The following is a 25215-nucleotide window of genomic DNA, read 5'->3' as shown; positions in this document are numbered from 1 at the left end:
TTGCCTCTAGGGCATATTTACTTCAAAAAATGCATGGACAATGCTAGTTATTCCAACACAAAACATGGTTTTGATGTTGCCATGGACAATTTGAAGAATGAGTGTGAGGATGCCTGGAGGTTGTTATCTGGTATTCCAGTACACACATGGTCTAGGCATGAAATGGACACAAACTGCAAAACAGACTAATGGTTAACAACGTAAGTGAGGTCTTCAATAAATATATCCTGGATGCTAGAAACAAACCAGTTGTGACAATGATAAATGGAATCAAAGACAAGTTGCTGGTCAGGTTTGATGGATAGAGAGAAGGTGGAGAAACTGTCAGATGGAAATAGCTCCAACTTATGCAGAGAAGTTAGAGCTCATCAAGAAAATTACTAGAGATTGTAAATCAATTAGGGTAGTACCTAACTTGTGGCAACTATGAAGTGGCCCAAAGACATATGATGTCAACCTTCTGGAGCACACTTGTGGATGCAAGAAGTGGGACATGTCATGCAACCATGGTTGCAGTGCTATTTACAAAGCCAAGCTGCAACCTGAGGATTTTGTTAATCCATTCTTCAAGAAAGAAATGTACTTGGAGACATATGAACCTATAGTATAATATATCCAATTCTAGGATAAGATGCTTGGGTCAAGACACAAAAACCTAATATTGAGCCTCTATTTTCCACAAAGAGGACCAGAGTAGAAGAAAAAAAGAAAAAAAGGAAGAAGGGCAGGTTTGAAGTGCCTAAACCAAAAGATTCTTCTAGGATGGCTACAATCAGATGTGGCAATTGTAAATTAATGGTCCATAAGTTTACTAACTATGGACAATCTTTGAGGCTTGATCTCTAGTTGAGGAACAATAGAACCATGGTAACATATTGAGCTTTGTCGTTATTTTATCTGAATTTGACTATGTAGGTTTTAATGTGTCTTTGTTTCTTAAACTGCAGGAAAAGAGAAGGCAAAAAGGCAGAGGCCTACATTCCACCTGATGCTACTGTAGCAGATGCTGCTCCTAAGTCAGCTAGGGCTGCTTTCTCAGCACCAAGGCCTCTAGGTGGAGAAGGGAGTTATTTTTCTGGTGGTCCCTCTACATCTACATCTACTTTTGATGTTGCTACAAAAATGAGATCACTAAGAGGTGGAAGAGTTGGTGGAGGAGAATTTGCTGGAATATGTACAAGGAAGAAAGCTCAGAATATGCAAGACTGAAGAGTTACTTCAGAGAAAGTGGAAATGTGTGAAATTTGATGTCTGGAAATGGTTGAGACTTTTGGGAACCTGTGTTTGATTTCAGTACTGTGAACCTGTGTTTGATTTCAGTCCTGGGAAAGTATGTAGAATTTGAATCCTGACAGTCTATGTAGAATTTAAGTCATGTGAACCTATGCTTAATTTAAGTCATGTGGAACCAATGTTGGCTTAGTGTTGTCATTTATGATGAAGCCTAAATGCTTCTCACCTGAGCTCAATTATTGTGTATATGTTGCCATATGTTGGATCAGTGTTGTCATTTATGATCAAGCCTAGAAGCTAAAAAATAGGGGTCATCAACCTACCCTAAAATAGGGGTCATCAACCCTTCGACAAAAACCCAACCTACCCTACCCCAACATAGGGGTCATCGACCCCTCGACAACAACCCAACCTACCAAACAAAAAATAGGGATCGTCGACCCTTCGACAACAACCCAACCTACCCTACCCCAACACAGGGGTCATCGAACCCTCGACAACAACCCAACCTACCAAACCAAAAATAGGGATCGTCGACCCTTCGACAACAACCTAACCTACCCTACCCCAACATAGGGAACATCGACCCCTCGACAACAACCCAACCTACCAAACCAAAAATAGGGATCGTCGACCCTTCGACAACAACCCAACCTACCCTACCCCAACATAGGGGTCATCGCCCCTCGACAACAACCACCTACCAAACTAAAAATAGGGATAGCCGACCCTTTGACAACAACCCAACCTACCCTACCCCAACATAGGGTACATCGACCCCTCGACAACAACCCAACCTACCAAACCAAAAATAGGGATCGTTGACCCTTCCACAACAACCCAACCTACCCTACCCCAACATAAGGGTCATCGACCCCTCGACAAAACCCAACCTACCAAACCCAAAATAGGGATCGTCGACCCCTCGACAGCAACCCAACCTACCCTACCCCAACATAGGGGTCATCGACCCCTCGACAACAACCCAACCTACCAAACCCAAAATAGGGATCGTCGACCCTTCGACAACAACCCAACCATATCAACCTTATGAGCCTTGCCTAAAGAAACATTTTGCGTGGCATAATTCAACTATTCACGACAGATCTCATATGATAGAATATGGCACTTTCATCAAACACAAATAAGGCACAAATACATCAAACACAAATAAGGCACATTAATAGCATAATCCAGTAACACAATTAAATTCAGCACAATCACAATTTCAGTACAAATGTCTTCCAATTTTAATGCTACAAATAGCAGATAGTACTACAACAACATTAAATCATTCATCAACTATCTCCTTGATCTTCCCGATCTTCTCCTTGGTGGCCTCCTTCTCTTTGAACAGAGCACCCATGGTATACTCTAGGTGCCTTTTCTCTTGCTTGAAGTTCTCCCTCTCCTCCAACAACATGTCCCTCTCATGCTTGATCCGGTCCATCTCCTGCACCAGCTTCACCTTCTCTTGCTTCTCTTGGTCTCTCTCTTTCTCTGCTTTGGCCCTTAGCACCTGATGGATGTTAGTGTCTGCTTTGTCAGCCAAGTTCTTTTTCTCAAGATCTTCCTTCAGGTCACAAAGAGCTAGTGGTGCATTGCCTAACTGGGTAATTGCATGCTCCTTGTCAGCCACCGTTTTGGCAAAGTCAACTTTTAAAAAACCTCAGGTTATTTTCCATCTTCCTCTTATTTTGTAGGACCTTGCAGACTTCTTTGGCATTAACTATGTTCCGTCTCAACCTCATCGTCACCTCCTCCTCATACATAGTCCAGATGTATTGCTTCAATGGGATTGGCCACTTAGGGTCAATCCACTCCACATAGTTGCACTTGGGTCCATCCTATGAATGTGTGAAAAAAGAAAATAACATTCAAACCAATATAGAACCAATTTACTAAAAACAATATAAAACCACTTAACCTATTTAATTCTTCTAATGTTCTACTTGTACAAATATAATATAGAGCTAAAATACTATTGTTGTAATATCAGACATATAAAAATATAGAGCAACATTACTGATAAAAATATACAGCAACAATAATGATAAATAAAAGCAAAAAGAAGACTGCATTGGCTACTACTGATAAACAATATAGAGCCAAAATACTTATAGAGAAGAGTTATGGACATAGACAAATACTTTCATATCAAGACTAATGGCCAGAGCATAAAAAACTAACAACTCATACACTCCATCGGCTACTTATGCATTTGGTACTATTGTTATATCAAGAATTATGGCTGGAGCATTGTACTTTTAACATCCTAATTGCAGAGCATCAGAAAATCACTAAAACAACTAATTGCACTGCTCACTTACCTTCTTCGCACAGCCTAGAAACCTCCTGCCGCTATCAGTGGATTCAAATGCCACCAACTCTTCACACGGGGCTCGATGCTCACAATGAGCAACATGATTCGGAGCTAGGGTGCTCCATTTCGTGCACTCCATGGTCGTAGGTGGCTAAACATAAGCAAAACGACTTCAATTTTGATCGGGAACAGAAATTCCCCTTTATCCCTAGAACCCTAACCCTAGATTTGGTTCAAAGGAGCATATGCTAACCTGACTTGTCATAGATTCATTGTTAGATGACATTGGCAGATTATCCCAAGACATCGTGTCTCCCTTCCGTCGGTAGTGCAAAGCCCGTCGTGGCATCGGATGGCGGCAGCTGCGGTGCGAGAGGGAGGGGAACGGGCAGAGGGGAGAGCGGTTGGATGAAATGCCCTCCGGCCTGCGACGAAGACTTAACGAGCAGTGGTAACGGCTGCCTGGCCTCGGCCGTTTTCCCTGGCCACGTGGTTTCGACAAGTGGGCCCAAAATGTCAGATTTTCACTTAGTCGTGGCTCAGAGCCTGTTTAGTGCATTTTGTTATTTACTTGCCATGGAAGTTGCGGTCTTTCATGATTTTTGGCAAAAAAATAGTAGTTTTGCTGTACACTAGCCACAAATGTAGTGGTTTTTAGCAATTTACTCCATGGGCAACGCAGGACATGGGTGGGGTTTGACGTTGCCACATAGGAGCGGTGCCTCCATGTCGCCCCCGTCTTGGGCGACTCGGATGGTGCTCCAAACCCTAGCTGTCAGGCCACCCACTTCACCCTCTTCTCCCTTAGTCGCCGCCGGAGGACACCACGGGACTAATTCCGGTGGCTGATGGCGGTGGTGGGGTGCTACTTCTTTAGCTAGCGTTGATTTTTTCCTTGAAGAGGAAAGGGTGATGCAGCAAAATAAAGATAAGTATTTCCCCCAGTTAAGAACCAAGGTATCAATCTAGTAGGAGGAACACACAAGTCTCCAATAATTACACCTGCGCAAACAAACAAATACTTGCACCCAACGCGATAAAGGGGTTGTCAATCCCTTCACGGTACTTGCAAGGATAAGATATGATAGTGATAGATATAAAAGGTAAGTAAAAATGCAAAATAAAATAAAAGTAAATAAATTGCAGCAAGGTATTTTTGTGTTCTTGATTTTGTAGATCTGAAAATAATATGATAAAAGATAGATCTGAGGGCCATAATTTTCAATAGAGGCTTCTCTCTTTAAAGAAAGCATATGTTGGGTAAACAAATTATTGTTGAGCAATTTATAGAAAAGCGCATAGTTATGATGATATCCAAGACAATGATCATGTATATAGGCATCATGTCCGAGACAAGTAGACCGACTTCTGCCAGCATCTACTACTATTACTCCACACATCAACCACTATCCAGCAGGCATATAGTGTATTAAGTTAACAAGAACGGAGTGATACCCATCTCGATCATCTTTTGATTCACATTTTGCCATGTATAGTTTTAACATTTCAGTATGTAAAACACAACATTTCAATGTTTCAGCATGTATATTTAGTATTTCAGCACATATATACCACATTTCAGCACATATATTTCAGCATTTAAACATATATATTTTAGCATTTCAGCACATATAAACAACATTTCAGCATTTCAACACATATGTTTCATCATTTGAGCACATAAACATGTCGCATTTCATCATTTGAACATAAATTTCAGCATTTCAGCGCGCGCACTCACACAGTCATTTTAGCCACTTAAAGTTCGAGACACAAATAAGTTCAACAAACATATAAGTTCAAGACCACAAATAGATTCAACACTCAAATGACTAATTGGTTCAACATCTAAAAGCCACTCAAACATATAAGTTTGAGACCAAAAATAGGTTCAACATCTAAAAGCCACTTCAACATCTCCAAAATAACACCAAATGGTCCAAAGCAACTTGATTAGCTTTCATCTTCTCTCCACTTCATGAGCCTTGACATCTCAAAGCGCCGAATCCTAGTAAATCGGCGCTAGGGTTTTCATTTTTTTAGTGAATGACATAAGGGGCCTACTTGTTAGAATGAATAAGGATATGGGTATGCGGGTACGTGGGTATGGTATTTCCTTCCCTTACCTGTACCCGACTTCACGATGGGTATATTTATTTCTCATTTATAAACCGATGGGTAATTATTTTTCCAAAGTCCTTATCCTAATAGGGTTTTTACCCGTCGGGTTCGCGGGCAATGGGTACCCATTGCCATGTTGAAGCCATCGGGGCATACATCTTCATTGCTTCTAGTGGGCCTCCCTAATAGAGGCGAATGTCTTCTTTGAACCAGAGTCAACTATAGCGGGACACTCGACCATTGAGAGGATGTGCATGCTTCAAGAAGAAGAATGATGGCAGCTGTCCAGAAAAATTAGAAGTGCAACCATTCCTCTTCGGAGATGGACGACGATGAAGATGATGATGGTGATGGAGAGGAAAGGGTGCCTAGAAGTCCCACTCCGACGTCTAGCAGGTCAGCCCGACAAGAGTGAGAGAGGAAATGAGGAGTTAAAGACAGATGGAGAGGTGGAGGCGATGAAAGAAAAACATTGATGTGTTGCTGAGGATAAGGAATGAGTATATAGAGAGAGGGAGCAATAAAAGATGGAGATGGAGGAGAAGAACTAAAGAAGATCCAAGATAAGAGAGTGAGATGAGATGCTATGCAAGAGAGCAGGCAAACGTCAGGAAGAGATGGAGGCACGGCTCGAAATTCAAGTGCGTTGGGCGACAATTAAACGACTCAGGGGAATCGTTTCATCATGTTGGATGCGAACTCTACGGATCCATAGGCGTGAGAATTTTGGAAGAAAATGTGAATGCCGATCATACGGTGTAGGGACCTTAGACGAGGGGACAATGCACATGTCGGAGAAGTTGATGGTGCACATGCTGACAACATGTGATCTGTACATATTGCCGGTTAATGCTTTCATTTATGCAACTTTCTAAAACTTATGTGCATGTTTTCTTGATGTGTTAAATGTTTAAATTTGAAGGCAATCGAAGTGTTTGAACGAGAAAAATAATAATTGATGGCGACTCTGAGTTTACGCGTCGTCCGGCTAGTCTCCAAATGCATATGGATCACATATGCATTGTTGTGACTACAAATAATATGGCAACTCTGCGAGAATTTCTCTTTTTTTTTGACCGGATGCAAGAGTTGCTCTTAGAATTGGTACCATGCATTATATAGTTCGTGGCGATCTGTTTGGGCCTCCAAACTATTATCTTTTGTGGAATTGGTTGCCATTTATTGATATACTATTATAGACGGGTTGCTTCCTTCTTCGCAATTGCTTTCGGTGTTTTTCTTGCTGTCACAGATATAGATAATGACTTGGCTTCTTATTACTGTATTTGAACTAAACAAATTAATTATGTGTACAATATCCGTGTCCTTCAGCCATTTTTAAAGGGGAATTTTGCTTCCAACTTTAAGATGAACTCAACTATGAAGCATCATGCATTCTGTTAGGATGCACTAATAATCGTCGTAAGCCATGGAACTGTCTTATACCAACTCAATATTGATTAATTGTATGTTCCTAAAATTTTTACCCTTGAGCAAAGAACCAAGAGCGAAAGCAACGAATATGATCAACATGATATTATGAAATAATATGGTGGTTCTGACTAATCCATTGTTCACTTGACATACTCAGATATGCAACATGCACTCCATTTTATTTTTGGTTAGTGAGAACGCTAGTACGCCACTTCCGAAAGAAGCTAATGTAACCGCCTGGAAGAAGAAGATAATGAATCTGCTCGACAAGGAAGCACGCAATCTCCAAAACAGAAGCCACTCACCGTGATTCAGGCTCTCCTTTCCTTGTAATCTCCAGAATAGATGGGTTGCTTCCCTTGTTGTAATTGCTTTTAGTGTTTTTGGTCACTATATTCGTACATTGCAACGGGACATAAATATACTGACATTGCAACAGGATAAAAATATTCTATTATGTTAGCTTTTGATTTATCAGTCCATATTAATGTGATTGTGTAAATATTTCTTTTGCCAAATCCTGTTCGTGATTTACCTTATAGTTTGATGAGAAATTCAATAAGTAAATTAAAGTAAAATTGAATAAAAGTGAACTTGGTTCAGAAAGTAAGTAAATTAAAGTGATTGATTATCGTAGATGGAAATTCAGTAAGTAAATTAAAATGAACTTTGACGAATGGATGGTAAGAAAAAAAAAGTGAAAGATGAAACTTTACATTCTTTTTAAGCAGTAGAGATAGATATAGACCAATGAATTGTTCTCTTAGCTTTGAGCTGTATTTGAACAAGACAAATTAATTATGTGTACAAGTTCAGTGTCGTTCAGCCATGTTCAAAGGGAATTTTATATCCAACTTTAAGATGAATTCATCTATGAAGCATCATGCTGTTACAATTATAATGTGATCAAATGGTCAAAATGTTAATTACCACAAGTTAAATGGGCCCATTAATCGATTTCGGGATTAATACCAATTAAATTGTAATTAACAAATCGGGCCCGTGATTGGGGGGCTGAATTAACGCTAATATGGTTAAGGTCCCACGGTCAAAGTCAACCCATTATATAAGGAGCAGACTTGCACATACGCATCAGTCCATCGCATTAGCCATCGTCTACTCCGAAAATCATTCCTTTTTCCAATCAGGAGAGCACGGTTCATTGATGTGAAGACTTTCCATTACTCCGGCGAGGTGCCGGAGACGTTGTTGAGTTCTTCGTCCTCTCTAGACCCGAGATGGCATCACCAAACAGAGGTATAATCAATCTACTGCTCCTAATTTCCGCATCAGATCAAATTGTGTAAATGCATATTAGGTACGATCCGATTAGCAGTTGAATAATCTCAGTAATTATTTCTAACATTTGGTATCAGAGGCCGGTTGGATCTAATTACATGAACCGATTTGATATTCCGCAGTAGACTAATCCTACTGAGCAAACGAATTGATCTTGTCAACTTGCCTGAAAATCGTGCATTTAGGCATCGCCAGCGCACCTCAGGGTGGTGGGTGGTGCTCCTGCCGCTGTGTGCCTCAGGGTGGTGCTGCTGTCGTTGAGCACATCAGGTCGTGCTCGCGCCGTCACGCATCAGGAGCCGCTGCGCACCTCAGGCCCCGCCGCCGCCGCGCGCCTAAGATCGGTGCTCCCGCAGCAGCGCACCTCGGGGTGGAGCTCCCGCCGCCGCCGCGCGCGCGATGCCTTAGCGCCGAACCCCGGCGCATCAGTGCCGTTCCCGCATGGATAACTCACTCCCTTAAGTGCCGCTTATCAGATCCTGTTTTCTCCTGCGAGTAGCGGCGGCGCTGTAGGAAAGCTAACTCGGTTAGGGATTCAGTATTATGCGTATGTCATGGGCTTTGCATATAACTGGGCCGCACGGGGCATAATTTCTGTTAACGACTTGGCGATGGCAGTAGGCAGCGAAATGACAAAGTTGACTAGTATAGCCCAGTAACCCTGTACTAGTATGCGCAACTCATTTAGTGCAGAGCCTTTTTGAATTCTGTTTATTACTTATGAAACAGTAGGTGGGTGTTTAGTTATTTGTATGATTCAGTATATTTTATGAATACTTTTTCCCCTCCTGGATGCTGCTTCATACAATTACTTCCTTAGCATGTGCGCTGCTGTACTTTTGATAGGTTGCACATGAATTAGTTCTGTTTGCTGTTGGTCATTAGTTAATTGCTACTGCTTTAGTTAGGCAGCAGTGCATGATTCATGGGCTACACTGACGTCTCCTCCGCTGCACAAGTTACGCTGCCATTTAACCAGCCAATGTTTATTCTTTTGTTATAATTAAATATGCTGATTAAATGCACGGTTGATTGTTTTTAGTGTGTGCATTCAGAAATTATTTATGAGCATCAGTGTTGAATTAGAATGAAACCAACGAGAAATTTTGGTTTAACACCGCTGTATATTCTCACGATAATTGTGATGATTAATTTAGTACTGCATGGTTACATACTGACCAACGTTGTATGTGGTCATGATTATTTTCCGACCTTTTATCTAAGGCTACTACATATCTTGGGATAATCACAATAATTAATTTGTATAACACATGATTATATTCTAACAAAAGTTGATTATGATCATGATTTCTAGAATTAATTTCCCAATAAAGATATTTCATTTTGTTCCTTTTCGTTACTGCCCAACGGTGTTGCGAATAAGGATTCTATTAAATTTGACATGTTATTAATCAGACCAACGTAGGATTAATATCATGCATTAAGTTTCCTTATATATGGATATTTTCATAATTCGTATTTTTGATATCCATGTTATTTATGTTTTATTCAGCTTTGAACCCATCAGTTATTTCTGGGCTCCTGAACTCAATTGAGCACCTCAATGGGACTAACTTTCCTACCTGGAAGGAGCAGATTTTGATTAACCTTGGTGTCATGGACCTTGATTATGCACTTAGGGAAAAAGCTCCAGTTCCTTTGTCCTTTGATGATGAAAACCTTGCTGAGAGAACTAAGGTTTATGAGGCTAATAAGGAGAAGTGGGAGCGCTCCAATCGCTTGTCTATCATGATCATGAAAAGCACAATTACTCTTGGGATCAGGGGAGCAATCCCTGATTCTGAATGTGCTAAGACTTATCTAGCGTCGGTGGAGGAGCAATTTAAAGGCTCAACAAAAGTCTACGCTAGTACGTTGATCATGAAAATGCTCACCACTAAGTATGATGGTAAAAGCGGCGTGAGAGAACATATCATGACTATGAATGATATGGCCGCAAAATTAAAGGGCATGGACATGGAGATTTCTGAGGGCTTTCTGGTTCACTTCATTATGACTTCTCTCCCTATGGAGTATGGTCCCTTCAAGATTAATTATAATACTCAGAAGGAGAAGTGGACCATGAGTGAGCTCACATCTATGTGCGTTCAAGAAGAAGAGCGGCTTAAGGTTGAAAGGATAGATTATGCTCATCTTACTTCCATAAACTTAGGGAAAAGAAAGTCTCAGGGTGACGGGAAAACTAAGAAGAAGATGAACTTCTCTAATATTGATGCAAGCAAGCTAGGGAACTCTGGCACCAAGGACATCGCTACAGAGCCTAAGGGTCCTAAGTGTCGTTTCTGCAAGGAAGATGGGCATGTCATGAAAGAATGTGATGGCTTTAAGGCATGGTTGCTAAGGGTAATGAATAAATTTCCTAAGTTTCGGAATAATTTATTTATTTTCCCCTAAATAAAGATGAGTTGACTCAAGTGCCACTTGCACATTTCGAACTCATTTCAGGGATTCCATTTCGTGAGGACACTGAAAAAGATGGATCAAAGCCTTAGATTTCCAAGTGGCAAGGAGACTGATGAACAAGGATTAGTATTTCTCCTTAAGTATTGGTGATTGTTCATCCTCCGTCTTAATAATACTCTTATGTTCCTAGCATGAGGGACCTTATTTTGTTTCTCTATGATATGATGGATTTGTTATTTTGCGAACAAATATTGTGTTATTAAGAGTTGTCATGATGGGTGAATCCTTGATGCATATTATGAGTGCTCATCGAAATGATGACACTATTATTTAAGCCATATTTCGAAGGGGAGAATTAAATACTCTCATTAAGAGACACCTTCATCTACTTGCCTTACCTGATTTAGGCCACACTATTGGTTATATTAAAGTAAATAAGTAAAGAAAACTAATAAATGAGTTCTTTACGGTACTTAGGATTTGGAATTAATACGCCAAAATGAGTTCCATTCCCTATTGGTTATATTACTCTTTTATTACCTTCGTCGCTAATTATTTGCATCAGCCCATGTTCTAGAAGAACAACGTTTTCAATATTTGTTACCCGATGTTGTTCACCACTGTCAAACACTCTTAATCTTTATAGAATGTTTGCACCAGTGGGAGCTATATACAAAAGGGCAATGGAAAACTAAAGTTGTTGGTTTCATAGAGGAAATAAGAAGGGAATTACATTTTATGCTAAGATGAGTGGGATCTAGTACATCACGTTATGTACTTTATGGTACGATACATATAAAATTAGTTTTCCACTACTAAGCCTACTATCTAAGTTGACGACAATGCAATTTTGAATTTTAGCTATGTTGTGATACAACCAGGCAAGCCTTGTGGCTTAACAATTTTATCTGGACTTATACTGGTACACTACATAACTAATATTTTTGTGCGATAAGTAATCCACACATTAGTTCACTAGTAGCAACAATTAAGTGAGTATCATGTTGTGAAATATATTGTCGAAGACCAAATATTAAAATTCAGCATATATGTACTAAGTGCATGATAGCTGATCCCCTAACTAAAGGCTTACCACTAATTTTGCTAGCATAAGTATAACTCAAGGCCTCTAATTGTCACGATAATTATATAAATGAGATCTCAAATTTTGATCTGGACAATAAAAAAGTTCGTCTCGCTAAACAAGTGCACATGATGATTAATAAAGAAACAAACTACTAGGACCATAAGTAGGGAGTATGCCTGCATGCATATACAAACTCCCAACCATGAATAATTATCCGTGTCAAGATGGAGTATTGTGCTATAGATAATGGGGTTCTAGTAATAACTATTCGATTACTATGAATACATTACCTTGGTATGGTATTTTGTCGAGACATGGACTAATGATGATTAACCATTCGATCAAGTGGGAGAATGTTACAATTATAATGTGATCAAATGGTCAAAATGTTAATTACCACAAGTTAATATGGGCCCATTAATCAATTTCGGGATTAATATCAATTAAATGGCAATTAACAAATCGAGCCCGTGATTTGGGGGGGGGGGGGGGGCTGAATTAACGCTAATATGGTTAAGGTCCCACGGTCAAAGCCAACGCATTATATAAGGAGCAGACTTGCACATACGCATCAGTCCATCGCATTAGCCATCGTCTACTCCGAAAATCACTCCTTTTCCAATCAAGAGAGCACGGCTCATTGACGTGAAGACTTTCCATTACTCCGGCGAGGTGCCGGAGACGTTGTTGAGTTCTTCGTCCTCTCTAGACCCGAGATGGCATCACCAAACGGAGGTATAATCAATCTACTGCTCCTAATTTCCGCATCAGATCAAATTGTATTCATGCATATTAGGTACGATCTGATTAGCAGTTGAATAATCTCAGTAATTATTTCTAACACATGCATGCTGTTAGGATGCATTAATATTCATCATAAGGCATGGAACTGTCTTATCTACCAACTTAATATCGATTCATTGCATGTTCCTGAAATTTCTACCTTGAACAAAGAACCAAGGGGGAAAGTACAGAATATGGTAGTAGTTCTGAATAATCCACTGTCCACTTGACAATGCCCAGAGATGCACCGGGCTCGTACGCCATTGCATTTTTGGTTAGTGATGAACGCCAGTACGCCACTTCCGAAAGAAGCTAATGTAACCGCCAGGAAGAAGAAGATAATGTATCTTCTCGGCAAGGAAGCACGCATTCTCCAGAATGGAAGCCACTCACCGTGATTCAGGCTCTTCTTTCCTTGCAGCGTAACAGCTGCGTGATTCTATTACACATACGACAGCTCGCACCGGGTCATGCTACTGCAAATAGGAACACTGCATCGCATGTACGCAACTGAAGCCTCTCAGCAGTTATGAACTCATGGACAGAATGAAGCAATTCCACTCAGTGAGTCCGATGCCAACCAAATCAACCGCACAAGTCCTCTCAGATAGATTAGTGGAATGAACAGTACTAGCATTGTGAGTTTTGTTTCAGAAATTCACTGCAAAAACAACTGGCTGATAAAGTGACAGGCTTGGTGAATTGAACCGATGCATTCTTTTCCCGTGAGTTTGGCATTCAACCGTGTGCTTGTTCGTTCGATCAGGTGCTTAATGGTAGCAAACCGGGAGCAATATGAAAAGACACGGTGCGGTGCCTCTGTTTTGAAATTAGCGGTGGGTGGACTCACTTTGCTTTCTCGTTTAGGAACAGAACAGTAGGCATCAAAGCTAAGTAACGCCGACCAACTTCAGCACTCACGACGAGACGAGTCAGACGACGTCGCCTATATAAACAAGCTAGCCTGCACGTCCGTTGAACGTCAAAGTAGCGCCCTGCAGTGCAAAAGCCAAGAAACAAGTAGCGCAGAGACTATGGCTGGCATGGGCGAGCGCCTCGTGATCGGCGCCCTGCTGGCCGCCGCCTTCCTGGCGGCACCGGCGGCGGGCACCACGCTGACCCTGCACAACCTGTGCCCGTACCCCGTGTGGCCGCTGGTGACCCCGAACACGGGCTTCCCCTCCATCTGCGGCAACGACATCCGCCTCGAGGGCAACGGCCACGGGCTCGTCTCCTTCCCCTTCCCGGCGACCTTCTGGTCCGGGCAGTTGGTGGCGCGCACCGGCTGCGCGCCCCCGCCGCGGTGCGAGACGGGGAGCAAGCGGCCCGCGGGCGTGGTGCAGCTGACCGTGCACTCGGCCGAGGGCGCGCCGCGGCCGGACCTGGCGGTGTACAGCGTGAGCCTGGTGGGCGGGTTCAACGTCCCGGTGGTGGTGAGCCCGCAGGTCATCGGCGGCGACGGGCCGTGCCCGGCCCTGGGGTGCGCGGCGGACCTCAACGCCGGGTGCCCGCCGGCGCAGCGCGTGGTGGGCGCGGGCGGCCGCGTCGTCGCGTGCAATGGGCCGCCCGGGTACTTCAAGCAGCGGTGCCCGCTGACGCGAACGACGCCGGTCGACAGGGAGCCCGTGGAGCAGCACTGCTACGCGCCCGGCGAGCTCAAGGTCGTCTTCTGCCAGCCAGCAATGGTCGACGTCGACGCCGACGCGGCCGCACATCCGGATGTTGTCGTCGCCGAGAACTAGGTAGCCGGCCATTAACGAGTGATGTTGAGACACGTATAAGGTGTAGTGAAAATAAGGATGGCACGTATCATGTGTGCCGCCCGGACGTGTGCCCCTGAGATGCATATGATATCGTCGTAATGGAATCGTCAATGATCCGTTATTATCGTACACACCCGTTCTTCGCGTGCATGTTTGTGGACAAGTAGCGCTGCGCTCCACCGTTGTACACTTGTGAGCGTTCGAGCTACTATGTGGAGTGAAATACGTTTTTCTTTTTTCTTTGAGAATAACGAGTCGAGTACAACAAGACAGACGCCCCGCAGAAGAAAGGAAGAAAGAAAAACGAGAGAGAGGCGTGAAAAAAAAATCGAGTTAAAGAGAAGCATGGTCCGTTCGCTCGTTCTCCACGGGGGCTGCACGGTAATGAAATGCTGGGCTGGCATGGCAACGAAAATCTGGGCCTACTACAACCTCGCGATGGGTGGCTTAATCAGCAGGCCCACTGCTAAGATCGACAAAACAAATGTGATTTTTTTTTTTGAAGTTCACAAATGTGATTTCTTTGTCTCAAAAAAATACTCCTATGTGATATCTTCTTCTCTTCCCCAAAAAACAAAACTGTGACTATAGAAATTTTTCAAAAAAATGTGTAACTGGAGACGCGGGGAATCGAACCCCGTGCCTCTCGCATGCGAAGCGAGCGCTCTACCATATGAGCTACGTCCCCGTTCTGCATTTAAATTATATTTTATATTTTAATAAGAATAGGAATGTGCCCTGAAAGGCCGCTGCAGAGGAAAAGAGCAACGCGTTCCATTCGTGTGTGGGTATAGACGATCTTTCATTATTCTTCGTGATATTGACCAAATTGATCCTCATTTGCATTTCATGAGAATCATCTTAGTAAAGCAGTAGCTTCAGGTGCTCGATGCGCTTTACTTATCCTGGACTCCTGCTCCAGAAAATGATTGCCTGAATCATGCTCCTTATTGCGGTTCTAACCACCTGTGCTTTGCATGTTTGACCACTTCATACTAGTATTTCGAGACGAAAAAAATGCAGAGTGCCGTACTCCTTTCGACCAGAAATACAACACCTACACAACTTTCAAAATCAACAATTTCCCAATTATATGTGGATTATCTGATACGGAATCGATACAATTGACAAGCGCTTAAACAGATCATATTTATTTGTATCACACAACCGACATAGGTTTACACATACTGTTGGACAGAGGGAACTAGCGAGTCTTTTTCTCTATGAAAGGATACATCCAGAAATCTTATCCTGATCTTCGAAATTTGGCATGATATTCGTAACTGACACAAACATGGAAAACATACTTCTGCAGAAAAATAGAATCGTCCAATTTAACTGAGAAACAGGATGACCAGTACAGACCATGGCTCTGAATCTCATCTCTGAATTAATAGGCATCACTCATCTGAATTTCAAGCGATATTTACATACATCACCAAACTTTGCTCAAGAATCTTCAAGAGTTGTGGAATGCAATGCAATGGCAAAATAAGTAAGAGGAAAGATAAGATTCGTAATTTAGTAACGAACTGCAAACATTGATTTCGACTTGAATCCTAGATCTTATAATGATGGTATCAAACACACTACTGCACTGAACTTGCTATTGCGATGGACAATATAATGGTACTGCCCATTTTACAGTACCCCCAGTTTGCCCATATGAGATTTTCTAATCAGTTTCATCGTCCAAATAGTTTTCCCACTGATGGTATTTTACACATCTTCAGGTACCTTAACTGTTCCAAAACCATCACAAAGGGGGAGGAGCATCCTGGTTATAGTAGTAATGAGTAGGTCCATAATAACCAGTTGATCCTTCACTTAGATAGTGAAACAAGGAGAAGGTTACAGTGACATTGAAAATTACAGTGCATTTAGTTTCTTTTCCACAGATCGCAATACCATCGGTAGCCTACAGTAGAAGTAAAATTAACCACCGTGCAGTGTGGAGATGAAGACAACCACGTCCTTATCTTCCAACTCTGCATCAAGGCCTCCACACAACTCCCAGTCGCAGTCATTTATAAGGACAAGAACCCCAGGCCTCCTGCAAGCATAAAGGTTTCAAACCGTGAATCTAATTAAACGGGCTATTACACCGACAAAGCACGCACTGTTCAATAAGAAAAATAACTAAGCAACCTATTCCCAATTTTCCTTAGTGATGATGTACTCCCTCCATTTCTAAATATAATCCCTTTTACAGATTTCAATATGAACTATATACGGGTGTATATAGACGTATTTTAGAGCGTAGATTCACTCATTTTGTTCCGTATGTAGTCCATATTGAAATCTCTAAAAAGCCTTATATTTAGGAACGGAGGGAGTAACATGTAACCCCTTTAGCGGTGGTCGAAGTAACCTATATAGCCCTTCCAAAACATTAGCAAGTAAAAATAACTACGCCATCGTTGAAAAAGGTTTCAGTTTTCGTGAATATTAGATTGATAAATAGCTTAGTCATGTTATCAAAAAGTACAGAAAGGACATGATATTTTTCAACTCCATAGAAATGGTTGAAGCTTCTGCCATGAAGTAGTTGAATCAGCGTGTGTTTGGTTTGTGCCCAAAACGACCACCATAGTGTTTTCGTAATGAGCAGGAATTTAACAATTGGTTTGATTTTTGACCTTTTTTTTGTGATAGCTATTGCCGGTTGAACTTAGGTCACTTCCTACGTATTACCAAACTTGAGCAACCAAAACACTGCAAACCTCCTAAAGAATCAAAACTTCCACCAAATTATGGCTTCGGTGTCAACGGTTTGGCTCCTACAAACTAGAATCACCACATGCAGTGCAAGTTGCGGTTCCAGATATCATGGCTGGTTTAGGCTGTGTTAGGCATTACAGTGGAATACGATAATCTCACTTTCTCAAACAATTTCTATCTATTTCAGATTTTTTGCTGACAAACATTTCTCTGCTTTCATGGCTATTCTAGTATTCTTCCACAGCAAAGTACTGTATTAATTAAGTTAAGCACAACACTCGTCATCAGCCATAAGCTGAGCCTTAAGAGTCTCCATCTCCACCAATGAAAGTACTCACTAGTTATCGGCATATATTCATTTCCATTTCTTTTTTGAAGTACTCACACTAGTTATTAGTTCTCACGGTTTTCTGTTGGATTTCATCTCCAGCCTACCCCAACTTGCTTGGGACAAAAGGCTTTGTGCTGCTTCTTGACTCACACTAGTTATTACATAGGCACCAGGCTGAAGTGATCAACTAGAGAAGCTGATAGCACAAATCCTGGACGTCAACAAGGTCTCCAGACACTTCTGCCAAAAGGAAAGGCTCCAGCACCTTTGTGCAACAGTACTAACTGAATCATCATGTCGTCTGCACAAGCAAATGAAAAAAGAAGAAGAGAAACCATACACAGAGTCATCCTTGATGAACATCTCTGGCCGCTCCTTGATCAAATTGGACTTCACCCAAGAGAGCAATCCCTTCATAGTGGCCTACAAAAGTACCAAAATTCGACACAACAATGTAAGGTTATAAGGTGCCAAACTGAAAGTACGATAAGCAGTCTCTCCTGAGGCATTTGATCAAGCAGCACCTTGTCTTCACCGTCCCTGGGCTGGACATCCACCTTGTGTACCTTGGTGGATTTCTCTAGGAGAAGCTCCAGACCGCCCCTGAAACATCACATCAACCTCGTAAAAACGACAAATGGCAGACTAATAAACACAAAGAGAAAAGCAATCGAATGAAAGAGAGAAGGATTACCCGAATTCAAGAGTGAGATGCATGGCTGAAGGATCAGAAGCGATGCAGATTGATTAGGTTTTAAAATTTCCTTGTTGGAATCAGGCCAAGAGAAGAGTGAAGATAAAAAGGCGGAAGGGGAGAGGGTTGCGGAAAAGGGCAGCCGGTAGTTAAGTTGTTTGAAGCGTCGGAGGCGTGCAAGATTGCAGGATGTGGTTGGCAGCGGAGAGCGGTGTTGTAGTGGAGGGCTTCGGCGGTGGAGGAGGAGGGGCGTATGACGATGTGTGGGCGGCGGCGGCGTGCTCGAGTGCCTGTTCGATTTGGGATTAGGGTAGCTTTATTTTTCAAGAGAAATTAGATTATTATCTAGTACAGCGGCGGGTCCAGGATTAAAGCAAAGCCCGGGCCCAATTTTTTTCAACATGTAATAACTTTGGCACTTATAACTACCCCAAAACATATCATGACATATAAAAAAAGACCATATGTGATAACATACAAAATAAATCTCAGTTGTTCAATAATTCTAGAATTTAACCTCAGTGCTTAACGATCCAACAAAAGAGATAAAACATGATAAAACTGAAACCCCAGGTGTAGACTCTTCCATTGCCGATGACAATGAAAAATATCTCTTCATCTTCTATTTTTGCAACATGAAATGAATTGACATCAAAATGCTCCAGTTACAAATCAACAATACATATAGCATATAGGCACAGTTGGTTCAAGTTTCTGCTACAACGTGAGATGACTGAATGGTTGGTTCAAGTTTCAATTTAACTTTCTTCATACATAGACAGGGGCTATATATAGATACATGCTCATTGAAAGATTGATTCTTGGAGTCTTGGTTGGTTCGAGTTTCTGCTACAATTCGAATCAGGGGAATAGTCGATTCAAGTTTCAATTAAACACAAAGAAACAGAGCAGGTATTGAAATCTTGAATTGTCTCATAGCTGACAAATCGTAGCATTATATATCTGAGAAAATTACCCTGTCCTTTGGACGGACGGACTGCTGGTTGCGCTGGGAGACGGGGAGTCGAGGAGAGGCCGGAGTAGAGGCTGTAGAGCTGCGGCGGCGTCCGCCTAGAGCAGCACCGGTTGTCCTGAGCAGCGGGGAGGCGGGAGGCGGGGACTGCCGGCTGTCTGGGAACTTGGGGGCCCGGGGGTGGGGGGAAGTCGAGCGACAGGGGGCGGAGCAGTCCCTGGCAGGAGCGTGGGGGCAGTCGCCGGCAGCCCGCGGCGCGGCGCACTGGCAGGTGTCGCGGTCGCCCTCCCTCCGTCCCTCGCTTGCGGGCCAACTGCTGCTAGGTGCCTAGGTCATTCGTCCGTCGTGAGCTCTCGTGGCTTTTTTTTTTCCTGAGAAGTCGTGGGCTCTCGTGGTTGAGTGGGCGCCTGGCTATGTCATGGGCTAATCCGTGGCCCATAAGGAAAAAGGCGCACCAGGGCCTGGGCCCTGGGGGCCTGGGGTGTAGCTCCGGACCGCATCTTTGTCTCGCTTATAGCGAGCGTAAGGAAGCGGTAGCGACTAACTTTTTTTTTAACATAGTACAATTGAAATTGCTCACATACACAAGCCCCTACGGACGCACGCACACTCTACCCCGACGAGCACCTCTGAGAGACTGAGCCGACATAGCATCTTGAGATTTTATGAAGTCACCACAAGCGCCTCGCGGTCGATAGAAACGTCTCCTCCCACTGAACGAACATCGCTGAAAAGCTGAAATAAATTCAGGAATAATACAAGCATCTATGTCAAGTCAAGGGCTTAAACCCTAATGTGCTGGGATATCGTTGTGCTCCTAATCATCCAATCACATGTTAGTTCGCCGGAGCAACTAACTAAGGGGTACCCCTTGCGAGAGCCTCTCGAGGGTCACTTTTAGTGGGTTGAGAGTGCGTCACTTGGCGCGGTCTCAGCCGTCATCACGTGTCGCGTCCTGTGCACTCCCTCGATTTTTTTGTTTTTTGTATGCATTTTCAGGGTTTACATGGGATTTTTTTTTCCGGGTTATTTTGGCTTTTCGGTTTTTGTTTGGGTTTTCCTAGGTTTTGAACGAAACAAAATTCAAAAAGTTGCGCGAAAAATAAGGCACAATTTTTCTTCTCGTGACGGCATATATTTGCTTCCTCGAGTTGTGTCTCTCGGAAAGAGAAAAAAAAAGTGTTTTTTCATTCTAAAAAGGCACAAATTTGCTTTTCATGGCGACGCAGTGTTCCTCCTGTGAAAGGCATAGTTGTGTCTTGGAAAGGGAAAAACGTATTTTTTTTCTTTCGTGAGAGGCACAGGTTTGCTTCCATGAGTGGCATAATTGTGCCTCACGAAAAAATGAAATAACATGTTTTCTTCTTCCATGATAGGCATAGATTTGCTTCCGCGAAAGGCGCTCAAAAAGGGAAAAAAGAGGGGGGGGGGGGATTTATGCTTCCGGCTCGGGTTTTTATCTTAGATTTTTTTTGTGAAAAAGGTTTGTCAAAACCTATTAACATGTGATCTATTTTTAAAGTTTTCGATGTGGCAAATCCAATTGTGAAAACGGTTCGTGATTTGGACATAAGGTTTAAAAGATAAAATGTTTTGAATAAATGAATATAGAAAAAAAACTGTGATATTGCGACAAGTGGCGACAGTGCGCCACTTGTCATAACCTGAAAGGTGGGAGTGACCTTTGCCACGTGTATCCTTTTTTTTAAGGGAAAGCCTCATGGCACTTTATTCATCTGTTGGCAAGGTTACATCAGATAGTACATGCGATAACAAAAAGTTTGGTGCTTCATCCACCCACTCAAAACTACTACCTTGCTCATAGCTATATCTAGCTAAAAAATGTGCTAGATTGTTGGCTTCCCGCGGGCAATGCTGGAAAGAAATCGAAGGAATTCCATATGCTAAATCAAAGCAATCGATCAGAATAGGCGTGTAGGAGCTCCAGATGTCCGACTCACCCTTGAACGCCTCAACGAGCTCCAGGCAATCTGATTCCACAACAACTCTAGAGCAGCCTCGATCAAATAGCATCTTGAGACCTCGTTTGACAGCAAGAGCCTCCGCTGTTTGTGCATTCATCACATTCTGGAAGGGTTCAGCTACACCAATAATGCCTCACCCTTGCAGTTTCTAAGAACAGCCGCGATTGCTCCACTCCCATCCTCAAAAAAATAAGCATCAGTGTTGAGTTTGTAGTTTCCCGGCGAAGGTTTCTCCCACCTTGCTGTGGGTAACACTACTGGCCGGTTTCTCATGATTGATAGTAATCGCCTGGATAGCAAAAGCAGTGTGTACCGCGCTCTTTATATGAGTCCCCTTCACCGCTTCTCGTCGTTCGTACCAGATATACCAAGTTGGCACGGCGATCGTCTCCTGCAGTCCTAGCTGACCGAGGACTGGGGACTTCTTTAACGGGTTCGTGAGCAGTTCTTCTAACACCACCGAGCCCGATCGATCCACACAAAGCGCCAAGTTAATATCCTCTAACAGACCAAGTTTTCCCCACACCTCTTTTGCACGTGTACAAGTGAAGATCAGGTGGCGAATGTCCTCCGGCCCCGACTTACAAACATGACACTGAGGGTTAACCTTTATGTGTCTGTTGCTTAGGATACACATGCCCGGGACAGTGCCATGGAGGGCGCGCCAGACAAATTTTTTAACCTTGCTTGGTACTTGCAGCTTCCATAAGATGTCCCACACAGGGTTCGTTCCTGCCGTACTAGCAGCTTCACCTCTCACTCTAGCGCCATACTGGTGCTCCCACTCAATGTAATATGCAGATCTGACTGAAAAAATATGTGATTTGGTTCCATTCCAGGCCACAAAGTCTTCCAACAATGGAGAAAGAGGAATTCTGAGAATTCTTTCAACATCAACAAGAAGAAAAATATGGCTTAGAAGGTCCTCATCCCATCCTTCTGTGTATCCTTGATTAGTGATTTCGCAGGGAAGCCTTGAGTCAAGGAAGCCCCACATGCGCCGGCTCAGGCGCGAGGGAGGCCACGACCTCGTTTCTTTGTTGTTTTTACCTTTTTGTTTTTTCTCCTTTTTCTTTCATTTATACTTTCAAATATTCTAAATAAATGTACTACACTACAAAAATTATTTTACATAAAACATTTGAAAAAAAAATGCTAACCAAGATTTTGAAAAAACTTAAATGTATAGAAATATATAAATTATGTGTGAAAAATTGCTCATGTATTTAAAAAATGTTAATCAAGCATTTGAAAAGAATTGTTAAACAAGCTTTTGCAAAATGTCAATCAACCATTTGAAAAATGTTACCATGTACAGAAAACATATTGAACATTTATTCCAAAAATATTTAACGTGTATTTGAAAAATATTAATCAAGCATTTGAAAATGTTAAATGTGTATACAAAATGTTGATCATGTATTAAAAAAGTAGTTAATCTTGCATTGTATTCAAAAAATGTTAAACTTGGCTTTGCAAATTGTTAATCATACATTTGAAAAATGTTAAATGTATATAGAAAAAATGTTGACCATGTATTAAATATTTTTAATCTTGCATTTATAAAATGTTAATCAAGCATTTGAAAATTATTAAATGTGTATAAAAATAAATGTTGACCATGCATTAAAAATATTAATCAACTATTAGTGTTTGAAAAATGTTAATCAAGCATTTGTAATTCCAGAGTGAAACTAATTCGAGGTGACAGTACTGGCCTTCATCCCTGAGAACCCTTAGTGTGGCCACATCCACAGGAAACCTTAATTACCATAGTTGTAACCTGCAGGGGACTATGGTGGTGGCGTGGGTGGCACAGAGTCTATCTAGAGTAAAACGTGTCTTGTACTCGGTTCTGCTTAGTGTAAACTTCAAGAGTGGCTCAAGTATTCAGATAACTAGATAACTCCCCCACGCGTTGCTGCGGAAATTCGTAGTTGGGTCAATGTTCATATAGCGAAGAAGAGTAGCTACTCTTCTTCTTGAAGCGGGGCGAAAGCCTGTTTCGAAAAAAAGAGTAGCTCGACTCAAAATATGAGAGATGAAAAATAAAACATGGATAAGTGATTACATATGATTCAAATGTTTGCAGGGAAGGGAGAAATCTTATTTCCGAAGAAAGATGTTAAGTAGTCGAGGCATTTGGTCAAGCATCTAAGGCAATCTAGCAAGCTTGGAATAAAAAGAATTGTACTACAACAGAATACATTAGTTGCTATTTACAGTACACCCCCTTCTCTAAGAAGTTTTAAGAGAATCCATCTACATCAATTAAAAGATTAATCACCTAGTTAGATAATTAATTAGGGGCTAGTTAATCCCTCGGCTTCTCTCCAAAAGAGAACGCCCCGTACATCCAAGTAGCTGTTGTTGCGGCCTCGTCGGTAGCTTGCGTCCCCAGCGCACCCATGCGCCATCCATGCCCATTCACACAGAAGAGAGAATCCCTATAGTAGACAGAGAAGAAATCATAAGCACGTATGATGAAATCCCAACCTTTTCAATTAGGAACCTTCTCGTTCTATAGCGAGCATAGAAAATACACTACTATGTTTAACTAACAGGCACTCCTAGTTGCCATCTATTTTATGTAGAAGAGAGGGGACATGTCAGTCCTAAGAGAGATAGCAGGGAGGGGGAGAAAGGCAGTGCTGCCGTGCGCCTTGTGCTCTCGGCTCGCCCCTTGCAACATTAGATGGAGAGGAGTTAGTTCAGCCACGACAGCTTGCATCTATTGCATGGATCAGAAACACGAACACATTGATCATAACCATGGACGCATCCATCAGGTCAGGTATTAACACCAGGCACGCATCCATCACGTCATCACGTATAGAGAACAGCGGGATTGCGGAAAATGCAATGAACAAATCTGTGAGGGGCAGGCTGATGAGTTTTACCGAGGGCCAAGAGTTTTCCCTTATTGACCGATCTGCACACATGCATATGGAATATAATATCATAAAAACAGCATAGAAAAAGTTACATGTCCTGCACACAGATATTGGTGGAGAAGAACCATCCCCGATGGCATGGTGGAGGGATGAGGAAGAGGGCATTATACATGGGGTTCATCCTGCTGCAGCAGCGTAGATGAATACATGATGATTGCGTGGGGGCATTGTGACGCCCCCAATTCAATCATACACTAATCATGCAAGCAAACGTGTACGATCAAGATCAGAGACTCACGAGAAGATATCACAACACAATTCAGAAAAACATAAGTAAGTCATACAAGCATCATAATACAAGCCAGAGGCCTCGAGGGCTCGAATACAATTGCTCGATCATAGACGAGTCAGTGGAGGCAACAATATCTGAGTACATACATAAGTTAAACAAGTTGCCATAAGATGGCTAGCACAAACTGGGATACAGATCGAAAGAGGCGCATGCCTCCTGCCTGGGATCCTCCTAAACTACTCCTGGTTGTCGGCGGCGGCCTGCACGTAGTAGGCACCCTCGGTGTAGTAGGAGTCATCGAAGGTGGCGTCTGACTCCTGGGCTCCAGCATCTAGTTGCGACAACTGAGAAGAACGGAAAGGGGGAAAAGAGGGAAAAAAGCAACCGTGAGTACTCATCCAAAGTACTCGCAAGTAAGGATCTACACTACATATGCATTGGTATCAATGGAATGGGTACTATTTGTGGACTGAACTGCAGAATGCCAGAATAAGAGGGGGATAGCTAGTCCTATCGAAGACTATGCTTCTGGCCGCCTCCATCTTGAAGCATGTAGAAGAGAGTAGATGGTAAGTTCACCAAGTATCATCGCATAGCATAATCCTACCCGGCGATCCTCTCCTCGTCGCCCTATTAGAGAACGATCACCGGGTTGTATCTAGCACTTGAAAGGGTATGTTTTATTAAGTATCCAATTCTAGTTGTCATAAGGTCAAGGTACAACTCCGGATCGTCCTTTTATCGAGGGACATGACTATTCGGATAGATAAACTTCCCTGCAGGGGTGCACCACATTTCCCAACACGCTCGATCCCCTTTGGCCGGACACACTTTCCTGGGTCATGATCGGCCTCGGAA

The 25215-nt window shown here is 42.5% G+C and overlaps 4 protein-coding genes and 1 non-coding gene across 5 annotated transcripts; 2 read left to right on the top strand and 3 right to left on the bottom strand.

Moving 5' to 3' along the window:
- Positions 1-2431: 2431 nt before the first annotated feature.
- On the bottom strand, positions 2432-5662 carry LOC147970503 (uncharacterized). Its single transcript, XM_087525641.1, has 3 exons — positions 3810-5662; positions 3564-3707; positions 2432-3080 (listed from the first exon to the last, which is right to left on the bottom strand). Exons 1-3 carry the CDS (start codon positions 3903-3905, stop codon positions 2886-2888), a joined length of 435 nt encoding a protein of 144 aa, XP_087381767.1. The 5' UTR covers positions 3906-5662; the 3' UTR covers positions 2432-2885.
- A 2550-nt stretch (positions 5663-8212) lies between these two features.
- On the top strand, positions 8213-11143 carry LOC125508048 (uncharacterized). The gene is made up of 3 exons (XM_087525640.1): positions 8213-8368; positions 9924-10774; positions 10877-11143. Exons 1-3 carry the CDS (start codon positions 8350-8352, stop codon positions 10982-10984), a joined length of 978 nt encoding a protein of 325 aa, XP_087381766.1. The 5' UTR covers positions 8213-8349; the 3' UTR covers positions 10985-11143.
- Positions 11144-13670: 2527 nt separating this feature from the next.
- On the top strand, positions 13671-14596 carry LOC125555723 (osmotin-like protein). Its single transcript, XM_048718583.2, has one exon. The coding sequence runs from the start codon at positions 13739-13741 to the stop codon at positions 14444-14446; it is 708 nt and encodes a 235-aa protein (XP_048574540.2). The 5' UTR covers positions 13671-13738; the 3' UTR covers positions 14447-14596.
- A 486-nt stretch (positions 14597-15082) lies between these two features.
- Positions 15083-15155, bottom strand: TRNAA-CGC (transfer RNA alanine (anticodon CGC)). Its single transcript has one exon. It is a non-coding gene; the product is annotated as a tRNA-Ala (tRNA).
- A 976-nt stretch (positions 15156-16131) lies between these two features.
- LOC125508049 (ubiquitin-related modifier 1 homolog) lies at positions 16132-19542 on the bottom strand. Its single transcript, XM_048672610.2, has 5 exons — positions 19190-19542; positions 18214-18503; positions 18044-18122; positions 17860-17942; positions 16132-16520 (listed from the first exon to the last, which is right to left on the bottom strand). Exons 2-5 carry the CDS (start codon positions 18234-18236, stop codon positions 16403-16405), a joined length of 303 nt encoding a protein of 100 aa, XP_048528567.1. The 5' UTR covers positions 18237-18503; positions 19190-19542; the 3' UTR covers positions 16132-16402.
- Positions 19543-25215: the final 5673 nt, after the last annotated feature.

Source organism: Triticum urartu, chromosome 5A, assembly GCF_056163025.1.
Source record: "Triticum urartu cultivar PI428250 chromosome 5A, HENAU_Tu73, whole genome shotgun sequence".
NCBI classification, from domain to species: domain Eukaryota; kingdom Viridiplantae; phylum Streptophyta; class Magnoliopsida; order Poales; family Poaceae; genus Triticum; species Triticum urartu.
The sequence above is the reverse complement of the archived record's forward strand: the minus strand, read 5'-3'. Positions and strand labels throughout refer to the sequence as shown.

Bases quoted from the DNA above. Each gene is read 5' to 3' on its own strand.
- LOC125555723 (XM_048718583.2), top strand. From the start codon at position 13,739: ATGGCTGGCATGGGCGAGCGCCTCGTGATCGGCGCCCTGCTGGCCGCC.
- LOC125508049 (XM_048672610.2), bottom strand. From the start codon at position 18,236: ATGCATCTCACTCTTGAATTCGG. The intron at 17,943-18,043 runs GTGCTGCTTGAT...GTACTTTTGTAG, and splicing joins CCAGGGACGGTGAAGACAAG to GCCACTATGAAGGGATTGCT. The intron at 16,521-17,859 runs GTATGGTTTCTC...TTATGCTTGCAG, and splicing joins TTCATCAAGGATGACTCTGT to GAGGCCTGGGGTTCTTGTCC.
- LOC147970503 (XM_087525641.1), bottom strand. From the start codon at position 3,905: ATGCCACGACGGGCTTTGCACTACCGACGGAAGGGAGACACGATGTCT. The intron at 3,708-3,809 runs GTTAGCATATGC...GCTTATGTTTAG, and splicing joins ATGAATCTATGACAAGTCAG to CCACCTACGACCATGGAGTG. The intron at 3,081-3,563 runs GTAAGTGAGCAG...ACACATTCATAG, and splicing joins TTCTAGGCTGTGCGAAGAAG to GATGGACCCAAGTGCAACTA.
- LOC125508048 (XM_087525640.1), top strand. The intron at 10,775-10,876 runs GTAATGAATAAA...AACTCATTTCAG, and splicing joins TTAAGGCATGGTTGCTAAGG to GGATTCCATTTCGTGAGGAC.